A 23,417-nucleotide genomic window follows, 5' to 3' on the forward strand; every position below is an offset into this window, starting at 1 on the left:
GGAGGTCATTGTTGTGTCTGCCATGGAATGTCTTCTTTGCCCATCTTTCTATCTTCGTTTCTTGTACCTTTTGGGCGGGAGGGGTTTCCTTGCTTAAGTTGAGTGGGGTATACCACTTATCTATCTTCCTTATGTCCTGGTGGAGTGGTGCTGTGTTGTTCTTGAAGTAATCCTTCAGGTTAACTATCGCTGTTTTCTGTCATTCTGTCAGGTCTATCAGGCCCCTTCCTCCCTCTTTCTGAGGTATTGTTATTCTCTCCACTGCTGACTTCAGGTGGTGTTGGCGACTCTTCGTCATAATTGTCCCTGTCTTTCGCATGATATCTTCTAGCTCCGTGTTAGTGCAATCTATGATCCCGAATGTGTATGTTATTACTGGAGCTGCATAGGTGTTTATGGCTTTAACTGTGTTCCCTCCATTCAGGTTACAGACCAACTTATATCTATCATAGGCTTCCATGTCACATACAAATTAATGGGTGACATGGAAGCCTATGATAGATATAAGTTGGTCTGTAACCAAGTCACAAAGGAGATTAGGCAGGCAAAGGCAGACTACGAAAAATCCTTGGCAAAGGATGCAAAGAAAAACAGAAAAGGGTTCTTTACATATTTAAACTCAAGAAGGAAAGGGATGAATCAGATTGGTCCACTGGATATTGATGGTTCAACAGTTGAGGATCCTGCTCAGGTGGCTAACAATTTAAACGAGTATTTTGCATCTACATTCACGCATGAGGAGTTATTCAGGAAGGAGAATGATGTAGGTAAAGTAAACATTGGCAGTGAGCTGGATGATTTTGTAATAACTGAGAGGAAAGTGGAGGAGAGATTGTTGAGGATAAACATAAAAAAGGCACCTGGGGTGGATGGGATCTATCCAGTTATATTAAAGGAGGCAGCAAAGGAAATAAGCAAGCCCCTAGCCATAATTATGAGAGCTTCTTTGGACTCAGGGGAGGTACCCATAGACTGGAGATGTGCAAATGTAACCCCAATTCACAAAGGAGGATCAAAGGCTGACACAAGTAATTATAGACCTGTTAGTTTAACTTCTGTTCCAGGTAAATTAATGGAGGCACTGGTTAAAGAAGCACTGCAGGATCATCTAGACAAGAATTCAGTTATAGCTCAGACGCAGCATGGTTTTGTTAAGGGCAGGTCTTGCCTGACCAATTTGATTGGATACTATGATGTAGTCACAAAAGAACTGGATGCAGGGAATAACTTTGATATTATATATTTGGATCTTAGAAAGGCTTTTGATACTGTTGCACATGGAAGACTGCTGCACAAATTGGAGCAGTGTGGCATCGGAGGCAAATTGCTGCTATGGATAAGGGGATGGTTGAGTGGCAGAAGACAGAGTGGTAATCAATGGACACTGCTCAACGTGGACTAATGTTATTAGTGGAGTTCCTCAGGGTTCAGTGTTGGGTCCGTTGTTGTTTTCGGTGTTTATGAATGATATTGATGATGGGATATCAAGTTTAATGTCCAAGTATGTAGATGATACAAAGGTTGGCAGGGTTGTTAAGGACACTACTGATGCTATGCTGCTGCAACAGGATCTGGAAAGGTTGAACAGATGGGCTGAGAGGTGGCAAATGAAGTTTAACATTGACAAATGTAAAGTACTACATATGGGAAACAGTAACCCCAGAGCAACGTATCAACTCTGCGGTACTACACTGACAGTGGTGGAGAATGAAAAGGACCTGGGGATAATTGTGCAGGCAGATATGAAGTTCTCTGAGCAGTGCAGACGAGCTGCAAGAGTAGCTCATGGTGTCTTGTCAATGATAAAGAGGAATTTTTCTAGCAGGCATAAGGAGGTGATTATTCCCTTGTATAAGGCAATGGTTAGGCCACATCTTGAGTACTGTATACAGGTCTGGAGGCCTCATTTCAGGAAGGATGTGGAGCTGCTGGAACGGGTACAGAGAAGGGCAACAAGATTAGTGAATGGAACAAAGGGTTGCTCTTACGAAGAAAGGCTTAAGTTTTGCAAATTACAGAGTGTGGAGACTAGGCACCGGAGAGGTGATCTGATAGAGGTGTATAAGGCTTTGAATGGTTTGAGCATGCTCAATGCCAATGGGATTCTTCATCTTGCTCAGAATAATCAGCTCAGAGGGCATAAATTCAAATTGAGGAAGGACGGATGTCGGATAGATGTGTGGAAATTTGCCTTTGGCCAGCGGGTGGTTGGTTGGTGGAACCGACTTCCATCACTTGTTGTTGAAGTTGATAGCCTAAACAAATTTAAAGCTCAACTGGACAGGTATTTCGAACGAACGGAGGGGTGAAATGGGAGTGGTGTGTGTTTTTTTTTTTTTTTTTTTGGCTGATGCTGAATAAGCTTGCTTTCTTGCATCATATGCCTCTACTAATGCTAATGCTAATGCTTTGTCCAGCTAGAACTTGAATTTTTGATGATTTGTATGCTGGATTTTGTGCACCTTTCAATTTGTTTTTATATATATAATTGTCATTCTGAAACCCAATCAGCTTTAACAAATCTAAATATTGCATGCACATAATTATACTCCCTCCTTTCAGAAAAAAACAAAAAATAGTAGTAGCAGCAGCAGCAGCTTCTTCAGATTCCATGTTCAATTTGAACATCATTGACCAACATTTTCCAATCAACTCTATCTCTTGCTTTGTGAAATAGTTCTTGGATCATAAGACCCCCTGTCCATTCTTTGATATTATCAAGCCACTTTTTTCTTGGTCTTTCTTTTGCCTTTAATCTTCCCTTGCAGGATTAGTCTCTGTAGGTCATATTGCAGGCTTCTTATAATATGCCCAAGGTAGGCATATTAGTCAAGGTAGTCTTTCTCTTTGCAATTGTAGTTAGCTGTGTCCTTGTGGTCCTTTCCCTCTTAAGGACCTGTAGCAGCAGCAGTTATCAGAAATAAAGGAGCAAGGTGAGTTATTTTAAAATGTGATTTGTGGTCTAAAATCACTGGTGACAATATTGGATATGATAAGGCATTAAAGAATCCAAAGAAAATAGGGAAAAATTATTCATATGATATAAATTGGTAGTAGTTCCTACAGCAATGAGGAAAAAAAAGGTGCATGGGAGAGCCATGTTAATTAAACTTAACTAAATGTTAGTTTTAATTTAAGTGTGGGGGGAAAAAACAAACAAATGGGTATCAAAAATTTATATAGGGACCGATAAGTTTTCCCTTGGGAAAACTTAATCCACCGGTCCTAACCTGACCCTGCCACTGAATAGCAGTATAATACCTTATTTACCAGTGAAGCGCTTACCATTACTTCACACTACACTTTTCTTTGTTGATGTGACACCTCAGATTCTCCAGGAATCATAGCATAACATTTGGCCATCACATTTGTACCATTCTACTTTGTTGTGTTGGAATGTTTAATAGTAATCTGGTTTAGTTATGATACATATATGGTGCTGAAGATATAAGAAAGAGTATACCTTTTGAACTCCTGTAGAAGAGAAAGTTGCTTACAGAGGATTTGGTGGCATTTGAAAGTTTAAAGTTTGTGGTTAAGGTATTTTGGTACTTTGCTCATCTGAGCAAAGTTGGATAGTCAGATATTTTAATGCTTTTGATGAAATTGATTAACAAACCTAGATTATGTTTAACAATAAAGTCTGCTGAGTATCAATCATTTGTTTTCTTCATTGGACATGGGCCTATCAGATGTCAGAGTTGGTATTTTTTTTTTTTTGGTATTATTGGCAGAATAATGCAAAGAAGCAAGCTTATATGGAGTGGAATAAAGAGTAGCCAAATTATCTTCCCTTACTTTTCAGTTATTTGTCCAACCAATCAGTAAATTTAAATTATTTCCAGCATACCAAAGATATATGAAAGTTTATTCTGGCAATAGTCATTCATTCACATCCTTGGTTTCTTAACAGCAACTTATAGAACTGTCCCTACTGATAAGAATACCTCCCTGTGTTTTTATCCAGTCTTGTCACTTTTCTCTGTATGCTCTTCAACATGGTTTGCAACCTCCCTGAAATAGGATCCCCAAGACTTTTTAATTTTAATTGGATCTGTTTCTTGTGCAAAAGTAACAAGTGCTTTACACCTGACATCAGAGTTGCTTCTTCTTCCATATGTGTTTTAGCACAGTGTTTCATGGCAAATCATTTTCAGTCCATCATGTTTGTTGACAATGGCAAAGTGATAGATACAGACTGAACATTTTCAAATATTTACCAACAACATAAAAGGATACTTGACTTTTTTTCATATATGCAGAATATCCCTTAGGCCATTGTTTTAAAATTTCCAAGCAGCACATGAATTTCTAATTTCAGTTACATGTGTTTTATGTATGAGAGTTTTGCACACTTGCTGGAAGTCAGTATAACCAACTTACTACCTTGTTATATGGCAATTTCTGCATATGATATCTAGCTTTTAACTTTTGTTTCTTTGTTCATGAATATACCACCAGACTACTGGACAAAAATTACCACACAATAAGGAAACTAATTCTAAAGAAGCATCATTTCATCCCAAGGTAAGCCATGTTTGCTGCTGGTTGATATGATGATAGTGTCATGATCACCAATGGCCCAAGAGCTTACGTAGCTTAATAAATTTAGTGTTCACTAAATTCATTCACTCAAAATTAGTTTTTCATTTTTCAGTGAAAATTGTCCAATGAAGTGTAAATGACAATTTTTTTTCAGCTAAAGTTTTGTGAACAGTGAGAAAAAAATTCCAACTTGTAAAAATGATGGACAGGTGAGCATATTACAATAAAAGTGAATCTACAGTGCGAAAGTATGTGTAATATGTAGCAGCATTATATTTTGGCCTAATTTATCAAAAGCCTTATGGATTTTAAGTCCTAAGTAAAAATTCCATTCTCATGTTAATCACAGCACAAACATGAAATTCAAGTAATATATTTCAATTGTTATTAAAATAAGAAATAAAGTAAATTATGAAAGTGTTAATAGCATACTACAATCTGAGATATGCATTTTAATTTTTATTAAAATTCAGAAGAAAATGAATCAAGTAAAGGTGGTAATAAAATCCTTTCCCACTTTTAAAAATTAATAACAAACTATAATAGATCATATCAAAATATGGTTTTTGCATTGTAATAAACATATGTAGGAGCCTTTTTTTAAGAAAAAAAATTAGTTTGTCTGTCATTCTACTAAGTGATTTATATACTCCAATAAAACAAATTAGCTTTATCATTCCTTTTTATAAAGAATGCAATTCACCCATTCTCTGGGATTGGAGAATGGGTGTTTGCTTGTCGTGGGTTTATTCTTCATAAAAAGGAAAAAAAAAAACTTAAAGTAACTCCTAAAGCTCAGAAGTGATTGCTCTTTAGCATCACAAGAAGTGATTCAGAGAATTGATGAGGTGAATGACAACTCTCAGATTTAAAGAATGTAATCCATTGGGAAGTACTGAACGTTCCATTACAAATTTCGAACACAGCTATGGAAACACAATGCCTCATCCTGATTGCTTATTATAAAGTAATGGTGGACATGTAAAGATTTCATCATCAATAAAGAGAGGTTAAAAAGGTACTGTATATGGGTAACATTAATCTCAGAATAACATACCAGCTGTGTGGTACCACATTCAAGGTAGTGGAGAATGAAAAAGACTTGGGGGCAATTGTGCAGCATACACAAAGTTCTCTGAGCAGTGTAGACTGGCTACTAGGACAGTCCAATGGGGTTTTTTCAATGATATATAAGAATTTTGCCAACATGGATAAGGAGGTAATTATTCCACTATACAGGGTGTCCCAAAAGTCACTGTGTATTTTGGTGAAACAGTGCGATTTTCAAATAAATTTCATTACATGTTTTTTTTTGTTTTGTTTTTACCTAAAACAAAGTACAGGCATACCTCGGTTAACGTTACCTCTGATAACTAAGCCTCGATATAACGAAGTCCGCAATTTCAAGCCCCATTTAACATAAAAAAATATTCCAATTTAAGACCAACGCCCGACAATCATTCGATTGGTGACTGACGGCGACTCGTTATGTATTCCCGAGTGCTCCTGAGCTGCGGGCGTGTCTGTTATAACAGTTTTGCGCGTCAATCGCATAATTTAGTTGTTGTTTACATGATTGACGTTGTTTCAGTGTGGCGCATTGCAATAATTGACGTAGGTTCTTTGTAGCATTACATAACGTAGATTTTGTAAATTTTAATAGAAATATTTTTGTTTTAGTTAATTAAAATGTCAGAATCAAAGAAAAGAAAAGCAATTTCTTTGGAAACTAAACTAAATATCGTACGACGTGTTGAAAGCAGCGAAAGAAAATCTGATGTGGCACATTCTTTAGGATTAGCGCAATAAACTTTAACAACCATACTAAGTCAATCAGAAAAAATAAAACAGTCTACTCAGAATTGTACAGATGTTACAGCGGCAAAATTAACTCGCTTAAGGAATCCAATTTTAGAAAAAATGGAGAAAATGTTAAGTTTGTGGATAGATGATATGTCACGTCATATGCCTTTAAGTCAAATGGTGATTCAAGAAAAAGCATTATTTTTGTTTAATCACCTGAAATCTAAACAAACTGAAGAAATTACGGAAACCTTTGGGGCTTCTCGTGGTTGGTTCGAGAAATTTAAAAAACGGGCCAGGATTCATAGTGTAAAATTAACAGGAGAAGCTGCAAGTGCAGATGTTGAAGCTGCAAATAAGTTTCCAGAAAAACTAAAGGAAATAATTGAACGTGAAAATTTTCCACCAGATTTGGTGTTCAATGTTGACGAAAGCGGTTTGTTCTGGAAACGGCTACCAACAAAAAGCTTCATTTCTATTGAAGAAAAATCAGCTGCTGGGTTCAAAGCAGCCAAAGACCGTTTAACGTTACTCTTTGGATCAAATGCCTCTGGCGATTATAAATTAAAATTGTTATTAGTTTACCATTCAGAAAATCTGAGGGCGTTAAAAGGTAACATAAAAATGAATTTACCTGTAATATGGAAAGCAAATAGAAAAGTGTGGGTTACCAAGGAGTTATTTACTGATTGGTTTGTTAACCACTTTTGTCCTGGAGTAAAACGGTATTGTCAAAAAAACAACTTTGAAGAAAAAGCTCTTTTGTTGTTAGACAATGCTCCGGGACATCCTACTGATCTTAACACGTTGGACACATGCATTCCTGTCAAAGTTGTGTTTCTTCCAGCAAACACAACTTCCCTGATTCAACCATTGGATCAGGGAGTAATAGCATCATTTATCTGCGTCGAATTTTAAGCAATTTAACTGAACTAGAGGATAAAGAGGAAATGACAGTTAAAACTTTTTGGAAAAACTACACCATTAAAAACGCAATTGAAAACATTGATAGTTCTTGGAAAGAAGTCACTAAGAAATGCTTAAATGGAGTTTGGCGCAAAATATGGCCAGAAGTTGTACTAGAAGAAGAAAATAACATCCAAGAAATTAGAAATGAAGTTATCCAGCTGGCTCAATCAATAGGTTTCGAAAATGTTGATGAAGAGGATGTTAGAAATTTATTGAATGCAGAAGATGATGGTTTTTCAGTGGAAGATTTAGAAAACCTTGTTAGCAATGAAGACAAAGATAATGAAGGCGAAGTTAAAGAAGTTCCTGCCGAAAAAGTGTTAACAACCAAAGATTTAAAAAGGTGCTTAAATGACATTGAAAACGTTTTAAATTTTTTTAGTGAAAATGATCCTGATTTAGGAAGAAGTGTTATAGTTAAACGATCAGTGTTAAATGCAATAACTCCGTATAGGCAATTGTTAAATGAAAGAGAAAAAAAAGCATAAACAATCAACTTTAACCTCATATTTTAAAATGTGATTTCACTTTGTATGTAAGTTGACTGTTTATTTAATAAAACTTTTCTTTGTTCGAAAAAAAGCTTTTCATTTTCTTTACGTAGGAATGTATCCCTATTCTGGCCATAGTATTTTTACCTCTGAAAACGAAGTTTCGCTTGACGAAGTAATTTCGTGGAACGCATCCTATTCGTTAATCGAGGTATGCCTGTATTTGTAATGTGTTAGAGATGTTATTATAATTTTTATTAATTTTTCAATGTTTTCTTTTCAGACCCATAATTCACGAATATTCAAGAGCAAATTTTTGTAACATTCCGCATCAACGGAATGAAGTTTTGTGAAATTAGGGAAAGATTTTCAAGGAGATTTTATAGTGTGATCCATTAAGCTATTATTTTGGATTTGATCGACAAGTTCTGCACACATTGCTGCTCAATGTGGAATCTTCTTCATGCAGGTCATGCAACAGTTGGATGTGGTAGGGCTTTTTCATCAGTGTCGAATGCAAAATTCTGTGAACTGATGCCTTGGGTATGTTCAGTCTTCAAGATCCCTCCCTAAGTAATAATTTTGGGTCCTCTTCAAACATTTCTTGAATTGATTCAATGCTTTCAAATGCTGTCCTTGGGCATCCACATCTCTCCTCATCACACGCAGACCCAGTTCTTTTAAACTTATTCACCAGTGCACGAATTGCATTGTCTACAGGACTATGAAATCTTGAAAATCTTTCCCTAATTTCACAAAACTTCATTCCTTTGATGCGGCATGCTATAACAAAAATTTGCTCTTGAACATTCATCATGAATGTTCAAGGTCTGAAAAGAAATATTAAAAAATTAATAAAAATTATAATAACATCTCTAGCACATTACAAATACTTATGTTTTATGTAAAAAAGCATATTTTCTAATAAATTTCATTACTTCTCGTAATGAAATTTATTACCAAATCACACTGTTTCACCAAAATATGCAGTGATTTTTCAAACGCCCTGTATAAGGTAATGGTAAGGCTGTCTTAAATATTACATATAGGTCTGTGAGCCACTTTTTGAGAAAGCTGTAGAGAAACAAAAGAATACTCTTACCAAGAAATGCTTCAGTTCTGAAAATTACAGCATCTAGAAACTAAGCATCTGTGAGGAGATCGAAGTTGCTAAGGCTTTGAATGGATTGAGTAAGCTAAATGTTGATAGCATCCATATTCTTGCTCATATGATACATATATGGGGACATAAATTGAGAATAGATGTGTGTAAATTTTCTTTCAGGTACTTCATTGTAGGAACAAATTTCCATCTGGTGCTGAGAAAGTGAGTAGTTTGAATAAATTTAAGGATGAATTATTCAATTATTAGAGGGAATGGACAGGTGATGTGGGAAATGGATTTTTTTTTGCTGATGCTGTATAAACTTACTTCTTTGCATCATTTGCCACTACTAATACTAAATTTTCAGGGAATTTGATTCAATATTAAATTAGATAACATTGTTTGAGATCAAATTGTAGAGTTGAAATAAATTTTTTTTTCACATAAGTTTTTTGACTAAAATTTATTATTTCCATAATAATGCTGAGAAGACATTGCTCTATATGTCCAATTGGCAAATTTTGAGCAAGGATGTGTAGTTGTAAAAAAATTTTTTTTACAATACGGGGCCCTTGGGGTATGTTAAATGATATTTCCCCACTTTGTTAGTGGGGAAATATCATTTAACAAGTTAGATGATAGGTGTCTACAACTGATAGATGTTGGACAACATTTACAAATGTTCAAAGACTGAGCCACAGGGCCTTCCAGAAACACTGATTAAAACCAGGGCTGGCATATCCCAGGATGCCTTTAGCCAACAGGTTAGCCTCTTCTGCCCCATGTGACTCCTTGCACAGTTTGCAATCACTTGCTCAAGTACTATTGAACTTTTTTTTTTTTGCCTCATACTCTTCGTTGTTGTTAACATCTTCACTGATGTGCATAGGTTGATTGGAGGCTGGAATGGCCTTAAGGCCATTTCTAAACAATGAGAATCATTTTAGCAATGAGAATTATTTTGGCCTCAGCGTGATTGATTGATGAGAGAGAGAGAGAGAGAGAGAGAGAGAGAGAGAGAGAGATCACAAACTCCTCATTTAATGGTGTGGGGGTCATTGGGTATGAATGGAAAAATTTGTCTTTGTGGAGGAAAGTATGATAATCCATTATTGCACTGAAAATGTCATGAACCCAGTGGGCATCTCATTTTTGGCAAATATGGATAATGAAATGTTTCAACAGTTCTGCATGTTGCCAACATCATCAAATTGGCCCATGAAGATGTGAAAGTCCTCTCATGGCCTGCAAGATCATCATATCTGTCCTCAATTGTGAACTAGTTTGGCAGATATAGAATTTGAAAGTTCAAGTGGAACTTGTCTAGAATGACATGCAACATCTCTTCAACTGTATGATATCAGAATCAGCACTTATTCAAGCATATATAGGGAGGAGAGGGGTTCCAAAATAAAAATTGCTGCAATAATTTGAAAACGTAATAATTTTTTTCTATAATCCTTAACATTATCATTAACTTTAGTCAAAATTATTATTACTATTATTAGCCATAAGGTGCAAGGAAGCCTGATGCTTATTCTGCACCAGCCAAAAAAAAAAAAATCTCAATTACCGAGATAGTGAGAAGTAGAAGAGAATCGCCAAGAAAGAGAAGAATGATGATACCCAGCTCAGGATCCTGGGTGTGCCAAGCCCATACTCACCATATGTGAACCCCTGGGGTTAATCGTATCACTCTTTCTATGGTGTTCTGATTTCTGTTTCCTTTAGTGTGCTTATTATTAATTATTTTAAAAAAATGTTCTGTCTGGAAGACATCTGTATTAAAAGTTATAGGTTTTGATATCTAAAAGTTGGCATTTTTCAAGGGGATGCTACTGTGATAGTATAGTGACTTGCCATGTAGCATCTGGGAGAATGCTACAGTTCAGATTTGGATTCTACTCTTGGTGGTTATAGAAAGTTTCTTTAGGTATTTTCAGTTTGGCAAGATGAAGAGCTGTATCTTATTTTCTTTTATCTGAAAGCACCCAAAATAGATGAAATTTACAGTACACCCCCCCCCCCCCCACACCACCACCCTAATCGCCTTAGCAAATGATTCAGAATTACTTGACTTTCAGAATTCAGAATATTGCGGTATGTGGACAGGACTATTAAAAAAAAAAAAAAAAAAAAAAAAATCAGTAAACTTTGTATTGATAAGAGTTATACATAAATGTTGGATTCAGGCTGGCAATCAAAAAACCTTAATGACTCACTTTGTTACATCTTATTAACCAGGATTGTATCAGGCTCATGTGGGTAGATATAAATTTATTTAAAAAGAAAAGATTTGATGAATTTTATTGGTATTAACAATTGAATGCTATAAGGTAGGTTTTCATCCCCTACTGAATTCTTTAATAGTTAACTTTATACAAACCCACTGAGTACTGGGAACTGCTTACCTTTTTTAATTTGTTCTTGTTTATATCTTTTTCCCAGTTGTGATATTTTTAAACTCTCCTAAGTATTAAAAAAAAGAGAAAATGGAGTAAATCTGTTAAATAAAACAGATGAGTTTTTTAGAAATTTTTGGTAATTATTTATTCTGTAATATATATTTTTTATAAATAATAACATTCATTTCTATATATTATGTGAAGTATTGTTATTTTAAGCTTTTTTTTTTTTTAGCCTTTTATTCCTGTTGTGTTGAAACGCCGTTCTTCACGTGGAGATGTGTATACTACAAACACTCATGGACGTACTTATGGAACTAGTGAAGACAGTGTCACTGCAACCCCTGATACAGAAGATGTAGCCCTGCCTACTGCTGATTATAATCAACTAGATGAACCATACCAGCGGTATTAAATTTTACACTCTAGCACATCACCTTTCTTCGCTTGGCACAAAATAAACTGTTTCTTGGCGCACTACTTACTTGCATGATTTTTTTTTTTACCTGACCAATTTCAGAATTATTTTCCACTATTTTGCTGCATTCGTTAAATCATGGAAAAAGGAACAAACTTAACAAAATTAATTCAGTTCATTCTAGCATTATTAATTATCAACTTTCTAGCTTGCTTCACTAATTTTCTGTAGCATTCAGTAATCATCTAGAATTTTTTTTTTTTTTTTTTTTTTTACTAATATTGCTTCTGGCAATTAATTCTCTGCCTCCTCCCCCTCTCATGCGTTACTTATTTGGTTTTTTTTTTTTTTTTATATAAGTTTCTGTTAAATATTGTATAAAGCAAAGGCCTGTATAGAGATCTATCACCAGTTGATATCAGAAACCTTTATTTTTATTTATATAAATGTTATTTTCAGTGAAACTTCATTAATTCAAATTCTGTAACAAAATGACAAATAAAACTGATTTAATTACTTGGAAGAGGGAATCTATGTGGTTGTTCATTATTATGTTAATTAATTGAAACACACTACACTACACTATTATGTCATGTGGTAGATTAAGTAATTTATTATTGAAATGGTACAATTTAAAGGAATTGAACTACCTCAATGCCAAACAAACTATTTGGCTGTGTTTCAGGAACTCACTGTTTCCCATCTTCAGGCCTGTTAACATGATCTGGGAGTGGAGTTTCTTTGTCTGGTTGGGAAAGATTGGGGCAACCAGACCAAAAGACACCACTCCCCCCAGATCACATTCACAGGCCTGAAGATGGGAAACAGTGAGTTCCTGAAACGCAGCCATAAATAGTTTGCGTTTGAATTTGAGGTGGTTCAATTCCTTTAAATTGTATTATCAATAATCAATTACTTAACCTACCATTATCATGAGATAGTGTAGTGTCTATCAATTCATTAACTTAATAAAACTGACTTCACAAACTTGTATCTTGCACCTACAAGTATTGTAAGTTCATTTGGCAAAAATCTCATTGTTATGTCAAAATTATAAGAACCAGTTAAAAAAAAACACCATTTTTTTAATATAACATTCTTTGTAGGATTTATTTAAGTATCAATAGGCTTTTTACAGAGGTTCTAGAAAGTAGTCCAGTTTTATGTTATCTAATAACATTAAGCCTTATAAGATGGCAATGTATGAAAATTACTCAATATTCATTTTTTTTTTTTGAAAAGCTCCTTTAGACTCTTTGAAAGTGAGAGTCCAGTTCCTTTGTGCTTGATGCTAATTTACATGTTTCTGCACTTGCTTTTTATTGACAAAAGATTTGTGAATGGCAGCATGCCTTCAGAATCCTGTTTATGCAAAATGATGTGTATAGATAACTGCTCCGGTATATTATTGGGCCACTTGGATGGCACAGTAATATACCGGATATTACTGGGCCACTTGACTTCTTTGGTAACTTAGACTTTTTCTTCATATTGAATACACCATGAATTGTCAAACTAATAGAGTAAACTTATCTGCAAAAAGATCTAAACCACCCAAACACTTCCTAGTTCGTTTCACAAATATACATGGTCTCAGTTCTAATCTCAACGATGTCCATTTCCACTTGCAGTCTGCCAAAACCCATGTACTTTTTCTGACAGAATCTCAGTTATCAGTTGATTAAACTACTGCTCATCTCAGTTGCCCAAATTATTCACTGCATCATTCCTTTCACCTCAATGGTGGTACTCGTGCATAGTTCTCCATTCCAATATTCCCTGTCAGAGACTTGGTAATTTGGAATCTCCTCTTTTCGATCTTTTCTGGCTTAAAATCTCTCTACCTCATTGTGTCAAATTCATCTGTTGTCCCTACCGTTCTCCCAACTTCACTAATCACTTGGAGCTCTTTGACTTCCTCTCTTTGCAACTTGACTTTCTCCAGTCCAACTTTCCTAACAGTGAGATAATTTTCCTTGGTGATTTTAATGTTCACAACTCCTGCGGGCTTCCATTTTCTAGTTACACTTGAGATGCTGAGGCTTTTGCAATTATTAATGACCTCGCACAGATTGTTCATTTGCCTACAAGAATACCGGACAATCCTACCCATACAGCGAACACACTTGATCTTTTTCTCACAAACAACCCTTCTAAGTACACGGTTGAAGTGAGTGGTTCATTAGGCACCTCAGATCACAACTTGGTGATTGTCTCTTCTCTAATGGAGCCTTTATCTCATGGCTATTCCCAACCTCGTGTTGTTTGGCATTACAAGAATGGAACATGGGATGGCTTGTTAGATTTATTTTCTTCTTTTCCATGCTCGAATTACTGTTTCAAAACTTCTGATGTCAGCTTTTGCTCAGATTGTGTCAGGTGAAATTATTCTTGTAGCAATGGAATCCTTTATTCCAGACTCCACTTTAAAATTGTGTCCTTTACCTAAACCTTGGTTTTCCAATAACTGTGTTGAGGCTGTTCAAGAGAAGAATGTTGTATATCATAATTGGCTTGTTTCCAATTCTTCAGTTTCATTTTCTGCCTACACCAAAGCCTGCAACAATTGTAAAGCAGTTATTAATCAGTCCAAACTAGATTTTGAACAGGCTAAGAGTAGAAAACTTGCTTCTTGCCCTAATGATAGCCGAGCATTCTGGTCTCTTGCCAAAGCAAGCTTTGGCCACAACTTTTGCCCATCTCTGCTCCCACCTCTGTCAAAACCAGATGGTTCTGTTGTCACTTCAGCCAAGGATAAAGCTGACCTGCTAGCATCCCATTTTTCTTCCAACTCATGTACTATTGATCTTGGTAAAACACCTACCACCATTCCAAACACATTCCATTCAATGCCTCCTGTGGTCTTCCTTCAAAAGGACATCAGAAGGATTTAGACGAATCTTGATGTTCAGAAAGCTTCAGGTCCTGATGGTATTTCTCCACTTGTTCTCAAAACTTGTGCTCCTGAACTTACTCCTGTTCTTTGCCACCATTTTTCATTTTCTTATTCCAAAGATGTTTTTGCTTCTGTTTGGAAATTTGCTCATATCCAGCCACTTCCTGAAAAGGGTGGCAAATCTCTCCCATCCAATTATCATCCCATTGCTTCTACTCTTTCTCAAGTAATGGAGAAATCAATTAACCGCCAACTTTTAACTACTTAGAAACCTTCCATCTGATCTCCAGTATGGATTCTGTCAGTGTCGATCCATTGGTGATATTCTGGCTTATATTAACATTTATGGACAAATTCAATGGAAAAGTTTGGTGAAACACAAGCAGTTGCTCTTGACATCTCAAAGGCTTTCAATCGTGTTTGGCATAAAGTTGTTCTAAACAAGCTTCCATCTTATTGTTTGCCAACTGTTTTTTGTAATTGGTTATCCAGTTTTCTCTCTGATCGTTCACTGAGGGTGATGGTAGATGGCTCTCTGTCTTCTAACTTCTCCACTAATGCCAGTGTCCCCCAAGGTTCAGTTCTTTCCACCACTCTTTTCCTCTTGTATATTAATGACCTTGCATTGACTGGAAATCCTATCCATAGTTTTTCCGATGATAGCACATTGCATTCCACTTCCCATTTTCAGAAACCTTGCCATGCTCAGTCAGCTTCAATTTCTTGAATATCCGCTACCAATTCCTTAAATGCTGATCTCCAGGTAATTCTCCAGTGGGGCAAAGACTACTTAGTTGATTTCAATCCTTCTAAAACTCAGTCTTGAATTATATCTTGCAAAAAGGATTCTTCTTCTCCTATGCTTATCTTTGGTGACATTCCAATTTCTAGGCATGATGATATATCTCTTTTGGGGATTACCCTGACTTCTAATCTCCCTTGGTACAAGTACATTACAAATATTGATTCCTCTGCATCTAAAACACTTGGTTTTCTCTTTTGCTGTTGGTGTTACGTTTCTTCCAAACAGCTGTTCACTCTGTACAAATCGCACATCTGCCCCACCATGGAATATTGTTCCCACATCTGGGGCTGTGCCCCTAAAACCTCCCTCAGGCTTCTTGATTCCATTCAGAAGAGGGCAGTTAGGTTAATTAATGATTCATCTCTAAAAGAGTGTCTCCACTCGCTGTCTCATAGACGTACTGTTTCTGCTGCATGCCTCTTCTACAGATACATCCATGGGCACTGTTCTGCTGAATTGGCTTCTATAATTCCCGCTCTCTCTTTCAAAACAGTCCGAACACGTGCCGCCCCCACCCAACATGCATTTACTGTCCAACTTCAAACCACAGAACCAACTTTTCATCTTCCTCGTTCATTCATTCAACTGCCATTTTCTGGAACAACCTTCCTTCATACATATTTCCTGAAAATTATAGTCTACAGAAGTTCAAGTCTAATATTAACAAATCTCTTCTTTTGTTTTCTCAACCTCCAACCCAAGCATGGTACTAAGTACTATAGTTTCTAATACTCGTCTTGTTTGGTGTTTTCATAAAAAAAAAGAAAAAAAAAAAAAAAACAGGTTCAGCTGACCCAGAGTATAGTGTTGTGATGATCTTTTTGGCAGTATGCGGTGGAGCATTGTCACAAAGAATGAACTCTTTTGGAAGTAAAGGTGCTCACTTCTTGTGTGATTAATATCCATAAATGCAGCAGTTGTTCACAATAAGCTTCTTAACTTTCTTAATAATTATGTAATAGACTGCTATTTAGTGCTTCTGCATTATGGAAGAGATTGCCCACTTTCTCATTTCTATCCCTGAATGCACTATATATATTCATACACTTATGTCTTGGCAATGTATTATTGCAATTATGAATACACACTACTGCTTTCTTTATCTTTTCACTTCTATTTATCTGCTTTATCTTTTCATTTTCCATCTTGTAGTATTACTACAAAATAAGTATATTCAGAAATTAATCACATGCATACAAGTATTGATAATATCAGCTAGGGAGAAATAGTGCTGATCTGCATGATTGCTAAAGAAACAATGAAAGTTCAAGTCAAATTTGAATTCCCCTACCCCATATTACTTACTGAAAAAAATGTGAAATATTCATTCATGAAGACATTCTTCCTAATGCTGAGACTACACACATTAACATTAGCATTAGTAGAGGCATTTGATGCAAGAAAGCAAGTTATGCAGCATCAACCAAAAGAAAAAAAAAAAGCAAAAAAAAAAAAAGCAAAACGACTTCCACTTCACCCCTCTGTTCATTCAAAATACCTGTCCAGCTGAGCCTTAAACTTATTTAGGCTATCAACCTCCACGACAAGGGATGGAAGTCTGTTCCACCAACCAACCGCCCGCTGGCTAAAGGCAAATTTCCGCACGTTTATCCTACATCTGTCTTTCCTCAATTTGAATTTATGCCCTTGCAGGTGATTATTCTGAGCGAGAGGAAGAATCCCATCAGCATTGAGCATGCTCAAACCATTCAAGACTTTATACACCTCTATCAGATCACCTCGCTGGTGCCTAGTCTCCAGACACTGTAATTTGCAAAACTTAAGCCTTTCTGCGTAAAAGAACCCCTTTGTTCCATTCACTAATCTTGTTGCCCTTCTCTGTACTCGTTCCAGCAGCTCTACATCCTTCTTGAAATGAGGCCTCCAGACCTGTATACATTACTCTAGGTGCGGCCTGACCATTGCCTTATACAAGGGAATAATCATCTCCTTATCCCTGCTAGAAAAATTCCTATATATCATTGACAATACACCATGAGCTACTCTTGCAGCTCGTCTGCACTGCTCAGAGAACTTCATATCTGCCTGCACAACCACCCCCAGGTCCCTGTCAGTGTAGTACCACAGAGTTGATACGTTGCTCTGGGGTTGCTGTTTCCCATGTGTAGTACTTTACATTTGTCAATGTTAAACTTCATTTGCCACCTCTCAGCCCATTTGCTCAACCTTTCCAGATCCTGTTGCAGCAGCATAGTGTCAGTAGTGTCCTTGACAACCCTGCCTACAATTGCATCGTCTGCAAACTTCGACATTAAGCTTGACATACCATGATCAATATCATTTATGAATACAGAAAACAATAATAGACCCAACACTGAGCCCTGAGGGACTCCACTAATAACATTAGTCTACGACGAGCAGTGCCCATTGATTACCACTCTCTGTCTTCTCCCCCTCAACCATCCCTTTATCCACAGCAGCAATTTGCCTCCAATGTCACACTGCTCCAATTTGTGCAGCAGTCTTCCATGTGCAACGGTATCAAAAGCCTTTCTAAGATCCAAGTATATAATATCAAAGTTACTCCCTGCATCCAGTTCTTTTGTGACTGCATCATAGTATCCAATCAAGTTGGTCAGGCAAGACTTCCCCTTAACAAAACCATGCTGTGTCTGTGCTATAACTGAAGTCTTGTCTAAATGATCCTGCAGTGCTTCTTTAACTAGTGCCGCCATTAATATTCCTGGAACAGAAGTTAAACTCACAGGTCTATAATCACTTGTGTCAGCCTTTGATCCTCCTTTGTGAATTGGGGTCACATTTGCACATCTCCAGTCTGTGGGTACCTCCCCTGAGTCCAAGGAAGCTCTCATAATTATGGCTAAGGGTTTGCTTACTTCCTCTGCTGCCTCCTTTAATATAACTGGATAGATCCCATCCACCCCGGGTGCCTTTCTTGTGTTTATCTTTAACAATTTCTCCTTCACTTTACTCTCAGTTATTACAAGATTCTCTAGCTTACTGCTAGAGTTGAATACACCTCTGGCTTTCCCCTCGCTAAATAACTCCTCTTGTGTGAATGTCGATGCAAAATATTCATTTAGTTTGTTAGCTACCTGAGCAGGATCATCAACAGTTGACCCATCGATATCAAGTGGACCAATCTGATTCATCCCCTTCCTTCTAGAGTTTACATAAGTAAAGAACTCTTTGCTGTTTTTTCTTTGCGTCCCTTGCCAAGGATTTCTCGTAATCTGCCTTCGCCTGCCTAACTTCCTTTGTAACTTGGTTACAGATCAACTTGTATCTATCATAGGCTTCTGTGTCATGTGTTAATTTGTATGTATCCCATGCATGTTTCTTCTCTGCCATATGCCTCATCAGTTCATCTGACATTCATTTAGGCCTAAACCTTGAACAATATTTCTTAGTTGGTATGTAAAGCCTAGTAGCTTCCAAGGTAAGTTCTTTGAATGCTTTCCATTTTGCATTTACTGTTGGTAACATCATCAGTTGGTCCCACTGTATAGAATTTAAATACTGTCTCAGTCCATCGTAGTCGCCTTTACGAAAGCAATAACCCTTCCCTTTACCCCTAATGGTAGTTACCTCTGAGTAAATCCCACTTCAGCACACTGTGATCACTGCCGATAATCAAATCAAGAGTATTCCTCCCTCTAGTTGCCTCCCGAACATGCTAATGTAGAAAACAATCATCCAATAAATCCACAAAAGCCTTGCTAGTGTGTGAGTGACCAGCCCCCAAATTCCAGTCAATATCTGGGAAATTAAAATCTCCCATTATAAGACTCTCTGATTTACTGGCCCACTCTATTTCCCTGTACAGTTTCCTATTATACTCATCAGAGTCATTAGGCTTATAGCACACTCCTATTCTCAATTTTGTTCTCCCAATGCTTATGTCACACCAAATTGACTCAACATTGCACTGTCCAGCGATGTCCACTGGCTTCACTTCCTTGGATTTTATGTATTTCTTAACTAATAGCATAACCCCTCCTCCCTTCCTATCCAGTCTATCCTTTCTGTAGACGTTGTACTCCCCAAATTCCAGTTCTGCATTCCTTATATCTGTGTGACACCACATCTCTGATATCCCAACAATATTTGCCTTTGATGTTTTGAGCAATACCTCAAATTCATCAAATTTATTTACTAAACTCCTAGCATTGGTGTACACGCAAGTATACATGCACCTATTTCTATTCTTAGCTACCCCAACACAACCCATATGTTTACTTGTACCGCAATGACTCGAGGAGACAAATTCAAATTGAGGAAGGGTAGTTGCAGAATAGCTGGGTGAAAGTTTTCCTTCAGCGAGCAAGTAGTGAATTATTGGAATAAAATTTTGTGAAAATAGGTAATTCGAATAAATTCAAGGAAGTACTAGACAAATTCTTGGAGGGGATAGATGGGTGAGGTAGGCAGTTTTTTTTTTTTTTTTCTGGCTGATGTTCTATAAGTTTTCTTTCTTTCATTATTTGCCACTACTAATACTAACCTGTCTTATAACAATACCCAACCAAAGAAAATAAGAATGTAAATCATATAGTTAACCGCATTTAGTATTTCATCCAAATTTCTTGTGACCACCGACAAACTGCTTAAAATAAATTTATTAAAATAAATATATGATATATACATAAGATAAAGGCACCTCTGTAGCCAGGTGGGAAGGAGCAGCAGTGCGTAGCACACGCTTCTTGATTAGACCGGGGTTCGAGCCCGTCACCATCAAATACGGAGGATGCGAAAAGGTCAGGGAATGACAACCGTATATTGCCGGAGCAATATGGCCTTAGTTGCTAATGCTCCTAAAATCCAAATAACAAACAAACAAACATAAGATAAAACAGAGATAAAAGCGTTAAAATACATAGAAGCTTTCAAAGTAAAGCGCCTCTTCATCAGCTATTGATGAAGAAGCACTTTGCGTCGAAAGCTTCTATGTATTTTAACGCTTTTATTATATTATATTTTAACACTTTTATCTTATTGTATTTTAATGCTTTTATTTTATCTCTGTTTTATCTTATGTATATATATATCATTTATTTATTTTAATAAATTTATTTTAACCAGTTAGTTGGTCGTCCCAAGAAACTTGGATGATATGCAACCCAACACACAAGGCCTGTTTTATAATTTTCTAACCCATTTAGCATTGTTATAATTCTAAATGACAAACTTTAGAATGACCATGAAACAGAAGCTCCACTGAAGGTATAACAATTACCAAGTTGTGATCTGAGGTACACAGAAGACAACAGACATTGACTGTTACTTTGAAGGGTTGTTGGTGAGGAAAAGACCAAGCATTAGCATTAGTAGAGGCATATGATGCAAGAAAGCAAGCTTATTCAGCATCAGCCAAAAAAAAAAAAAACCCTCTCCCATTTCACCCCTCCGTTCGTTCGAAATACCTGTCCAGTTGAGCTTTAAATTTGTTTAGGCTATCAACTTCAACAACAAGTGATGGAAGTCGGTTCCACCAACCAACCACCCGCTGGCCAAAGGCAAATTTCCGCACATCTATCCGACATCCGTCCTTCCTCAATTTGAATTTATGCCCTCTGAGGTGATTATTCTGAGAAAGATGAAGAATCCCATTGGCATTGAGCATGCTCAAACCATTCAAAGCCTTATACACCTCTATCAGATCACCTCGCTGGTGCCTAGTCTCCAGACTCTGTAATTTGCAAAACTTAAGCCTTTCTTCGTAAGAGCAACCCTTTGTTCCATTTACTAATCTTGTTGCCCTTCTCTGTACCCGTTCCAGCAGCTCTACATCCTTCTTGAAATGAGGCCTCCAGACCTGTATACAGTACTCAAGATGTGGCCTAACCATTGTCTTATACAAGGGAATAATCACCTCCTTATCCCTGCTAGAAAAATTCCTGTATATCATTGACAAGACACCATGAGCTACTCTTGCAGCTCGTCTGCACTGCTCAGAGAACTTCATATCTGCCTGCACAATTACCCCCAGGTCCTTTTCATTCTCCACCACTGTCAGTGTAGTACCGCAGAGTTGATACATTGCTCTGGGGTTACTGTTACCCATATGTAGTACTTTACATTTGTCAATGTTAAACTTCATTTGCCACCTCTCAGCCCATCTGTTCAACCTTTCCAGATCCTGTTGCAGCAGCATAGCGTCAGTAGTGTCCTTAACGACCCTGCCAACCTTTGTATCATCTGCAAACTTAGACATTAAACTTGATATCCCATCATCAATATCATTCATAAACACCGAAAACAACAATGGACCCAACACTGAACCTTGAGGAACTCCACTAATAACATTAGTCCACGTTGAGCAGTGTCCATTGATTACCACTCTCTGTCTTTTGCCACTCAACCATGCCCTTATCCATAGCAGCAATTTGCCTCCAATGCCACACTGCTCCAATTTGTGCAGCAGTCTTCCATGTGCAACAGTATCAAAAGCCTTTCTAAGATCCAAATATATAATATCAAAGTTATTCCCTGCATCCAGTTCTTTTGTGACTACATCATAGTATCCAATCAAATTGGTCAGGCAAGACCTGCCCTTAACAAAACCATGCTGCGTCTGAGCTATAACTGAATTCTTGTCTAGATGATCCTGCAGTGCTTCTTTAACCAGTGCCCCCATTAATTTACCTGGAACAGAAGTTAAACTAACAGGTCTATAATTACTTGTGTCAGCCTTTGATCCTCCTTTGTGAATTGGGGTTACATTTGCACATCTCCAGTCTATGGGTACCTCCCCTGAGTCCAAAGAAGCTCTCATAATTATGGCTAGGGGTTTGCATACTTCCTTTGCTGCCTCCTTTAATATAAATGGATAGATCCCATCCACCCCAGGTGCCTTTTTCATGTTTATCCTCAACAATCTCTCCTCCACTTTCCTCTCAGTTATTACAAAATCATCCAGCTCACTGCCAATGTTTACTTTACCTACATCATTCTCCTTCCTGAATAACTCTTCATGCGTGAATGTAGATGCAAAATACTCGTTTAGATTGTTAGCCACCTGAGCAGGATCCTCAACTGTTGAACCATCAATATCCAGTGGACCAATCTGATTCATCCCTTTCCTTCTCGAGTTCAAGTATGTAAAGAACTCCTTTCTGTTTTTCTTTGCATCCTTTGCCAAGGATTTTTCGTAGTCTGCCTTTGCCTGCTTAATCTCCTTTGTGACTTGGTTACAGACCAACTTATATCTATCATAGGCTTCCATGTCACCCATTAATTTGTATGTATCCCATGCATTTTTCTTCTCTGCCACATGTCTCATTAGTCCATCTGACAACCATTTAGGCCTAAACCTTGAACAATATTTCTTAGTTGGTATGTAAAGCCTGGTAGCCACCAAGATTAGTTCCTTGAATGCTTCCCATTTTGAGTTTGCTGTTGGTAACATCATCAGTTGGTCCCACTTTATAGAATTTAAATACTGTCTCAGACCATCATAGTCGCCTTTACGAAAACAAAAACCCTTCCCTTTACCTCTGATGGTAGTTACCTCCTTGAGTAAATCCCACTTCAACACACTGATCACTGCCACCTAGTGGTTCATTTATCTGCAGTTTCTTAATGCATGAAGAATCACTACTGATAATCAGATCAAGAGTATTGCTCCCTCTTGTTGCCTCACGAACATGCTGATGTAGAAAACAATCATCCAATAAATCCACAAAAGCCTTGCTAGTGTGCGAGTGACCAACCCACAAATTCCAGTCAATATCTGGGAAATTAAAATCCCCCATTATAAGACTCTCTGATTTACTGGCCCACTCTATTTCCCTGTACAATATATTATTATACTCATCAGAGTCATTAGGCCTATAGCACACTCCTACTCTCAATTTTGATTTCCCTATGCTTATGTCACACCAAACTGACTCGACACTGCCCTGTCCATCGATGTCAACTGGCTTCACTTCCTTTGACTTTGTGTTTCTTAATTAATAGCATAACCCCTCCTCCCCTCCTGTCCTGTCTATCCTT

At 37.1% G+C, this 23,417-nt stretch overlaps 1 protein-coding gene across 2 annotated transcripts in view; it reads left to right on the forward strand.

The window, feature by feature from the left end:
* The window catches only part of Tmem63 (transmembrane protein 63), a 440,514-nt gene that overhangs the window by 394,702 nt on the left and 22,395 nt on the right, over positions 1-23,417 (forward strand). For both annotated transcript variants that reach the window (XM_090375486.1, XM_090375485.1), the window contains exon 23: positions 11,554-11,726. In XM_090375486.1, coding sequence (XP_090231612.1) covers positions 11,554-11,726 — 173 coding nt within the window. The remainder of the gene's footprint in view (positions 1-11,553; positions 11,727-23,417) is intronic.

This window comes from Mastigoproctus giganteus, chromosome 6, assembly GCF_048544385.1.
Source record: "Mastigoproctus giganteus isolate SK-2022 chromosome 6, ASM4854438v1, whole genome shotgun sequence".
NCBI lineage: Eukaryota > Metazoa > Arthropoda > Arachnida > Uropygi > Thelyphonidae > Mastigoproctus > Mastigoproctus giganteus.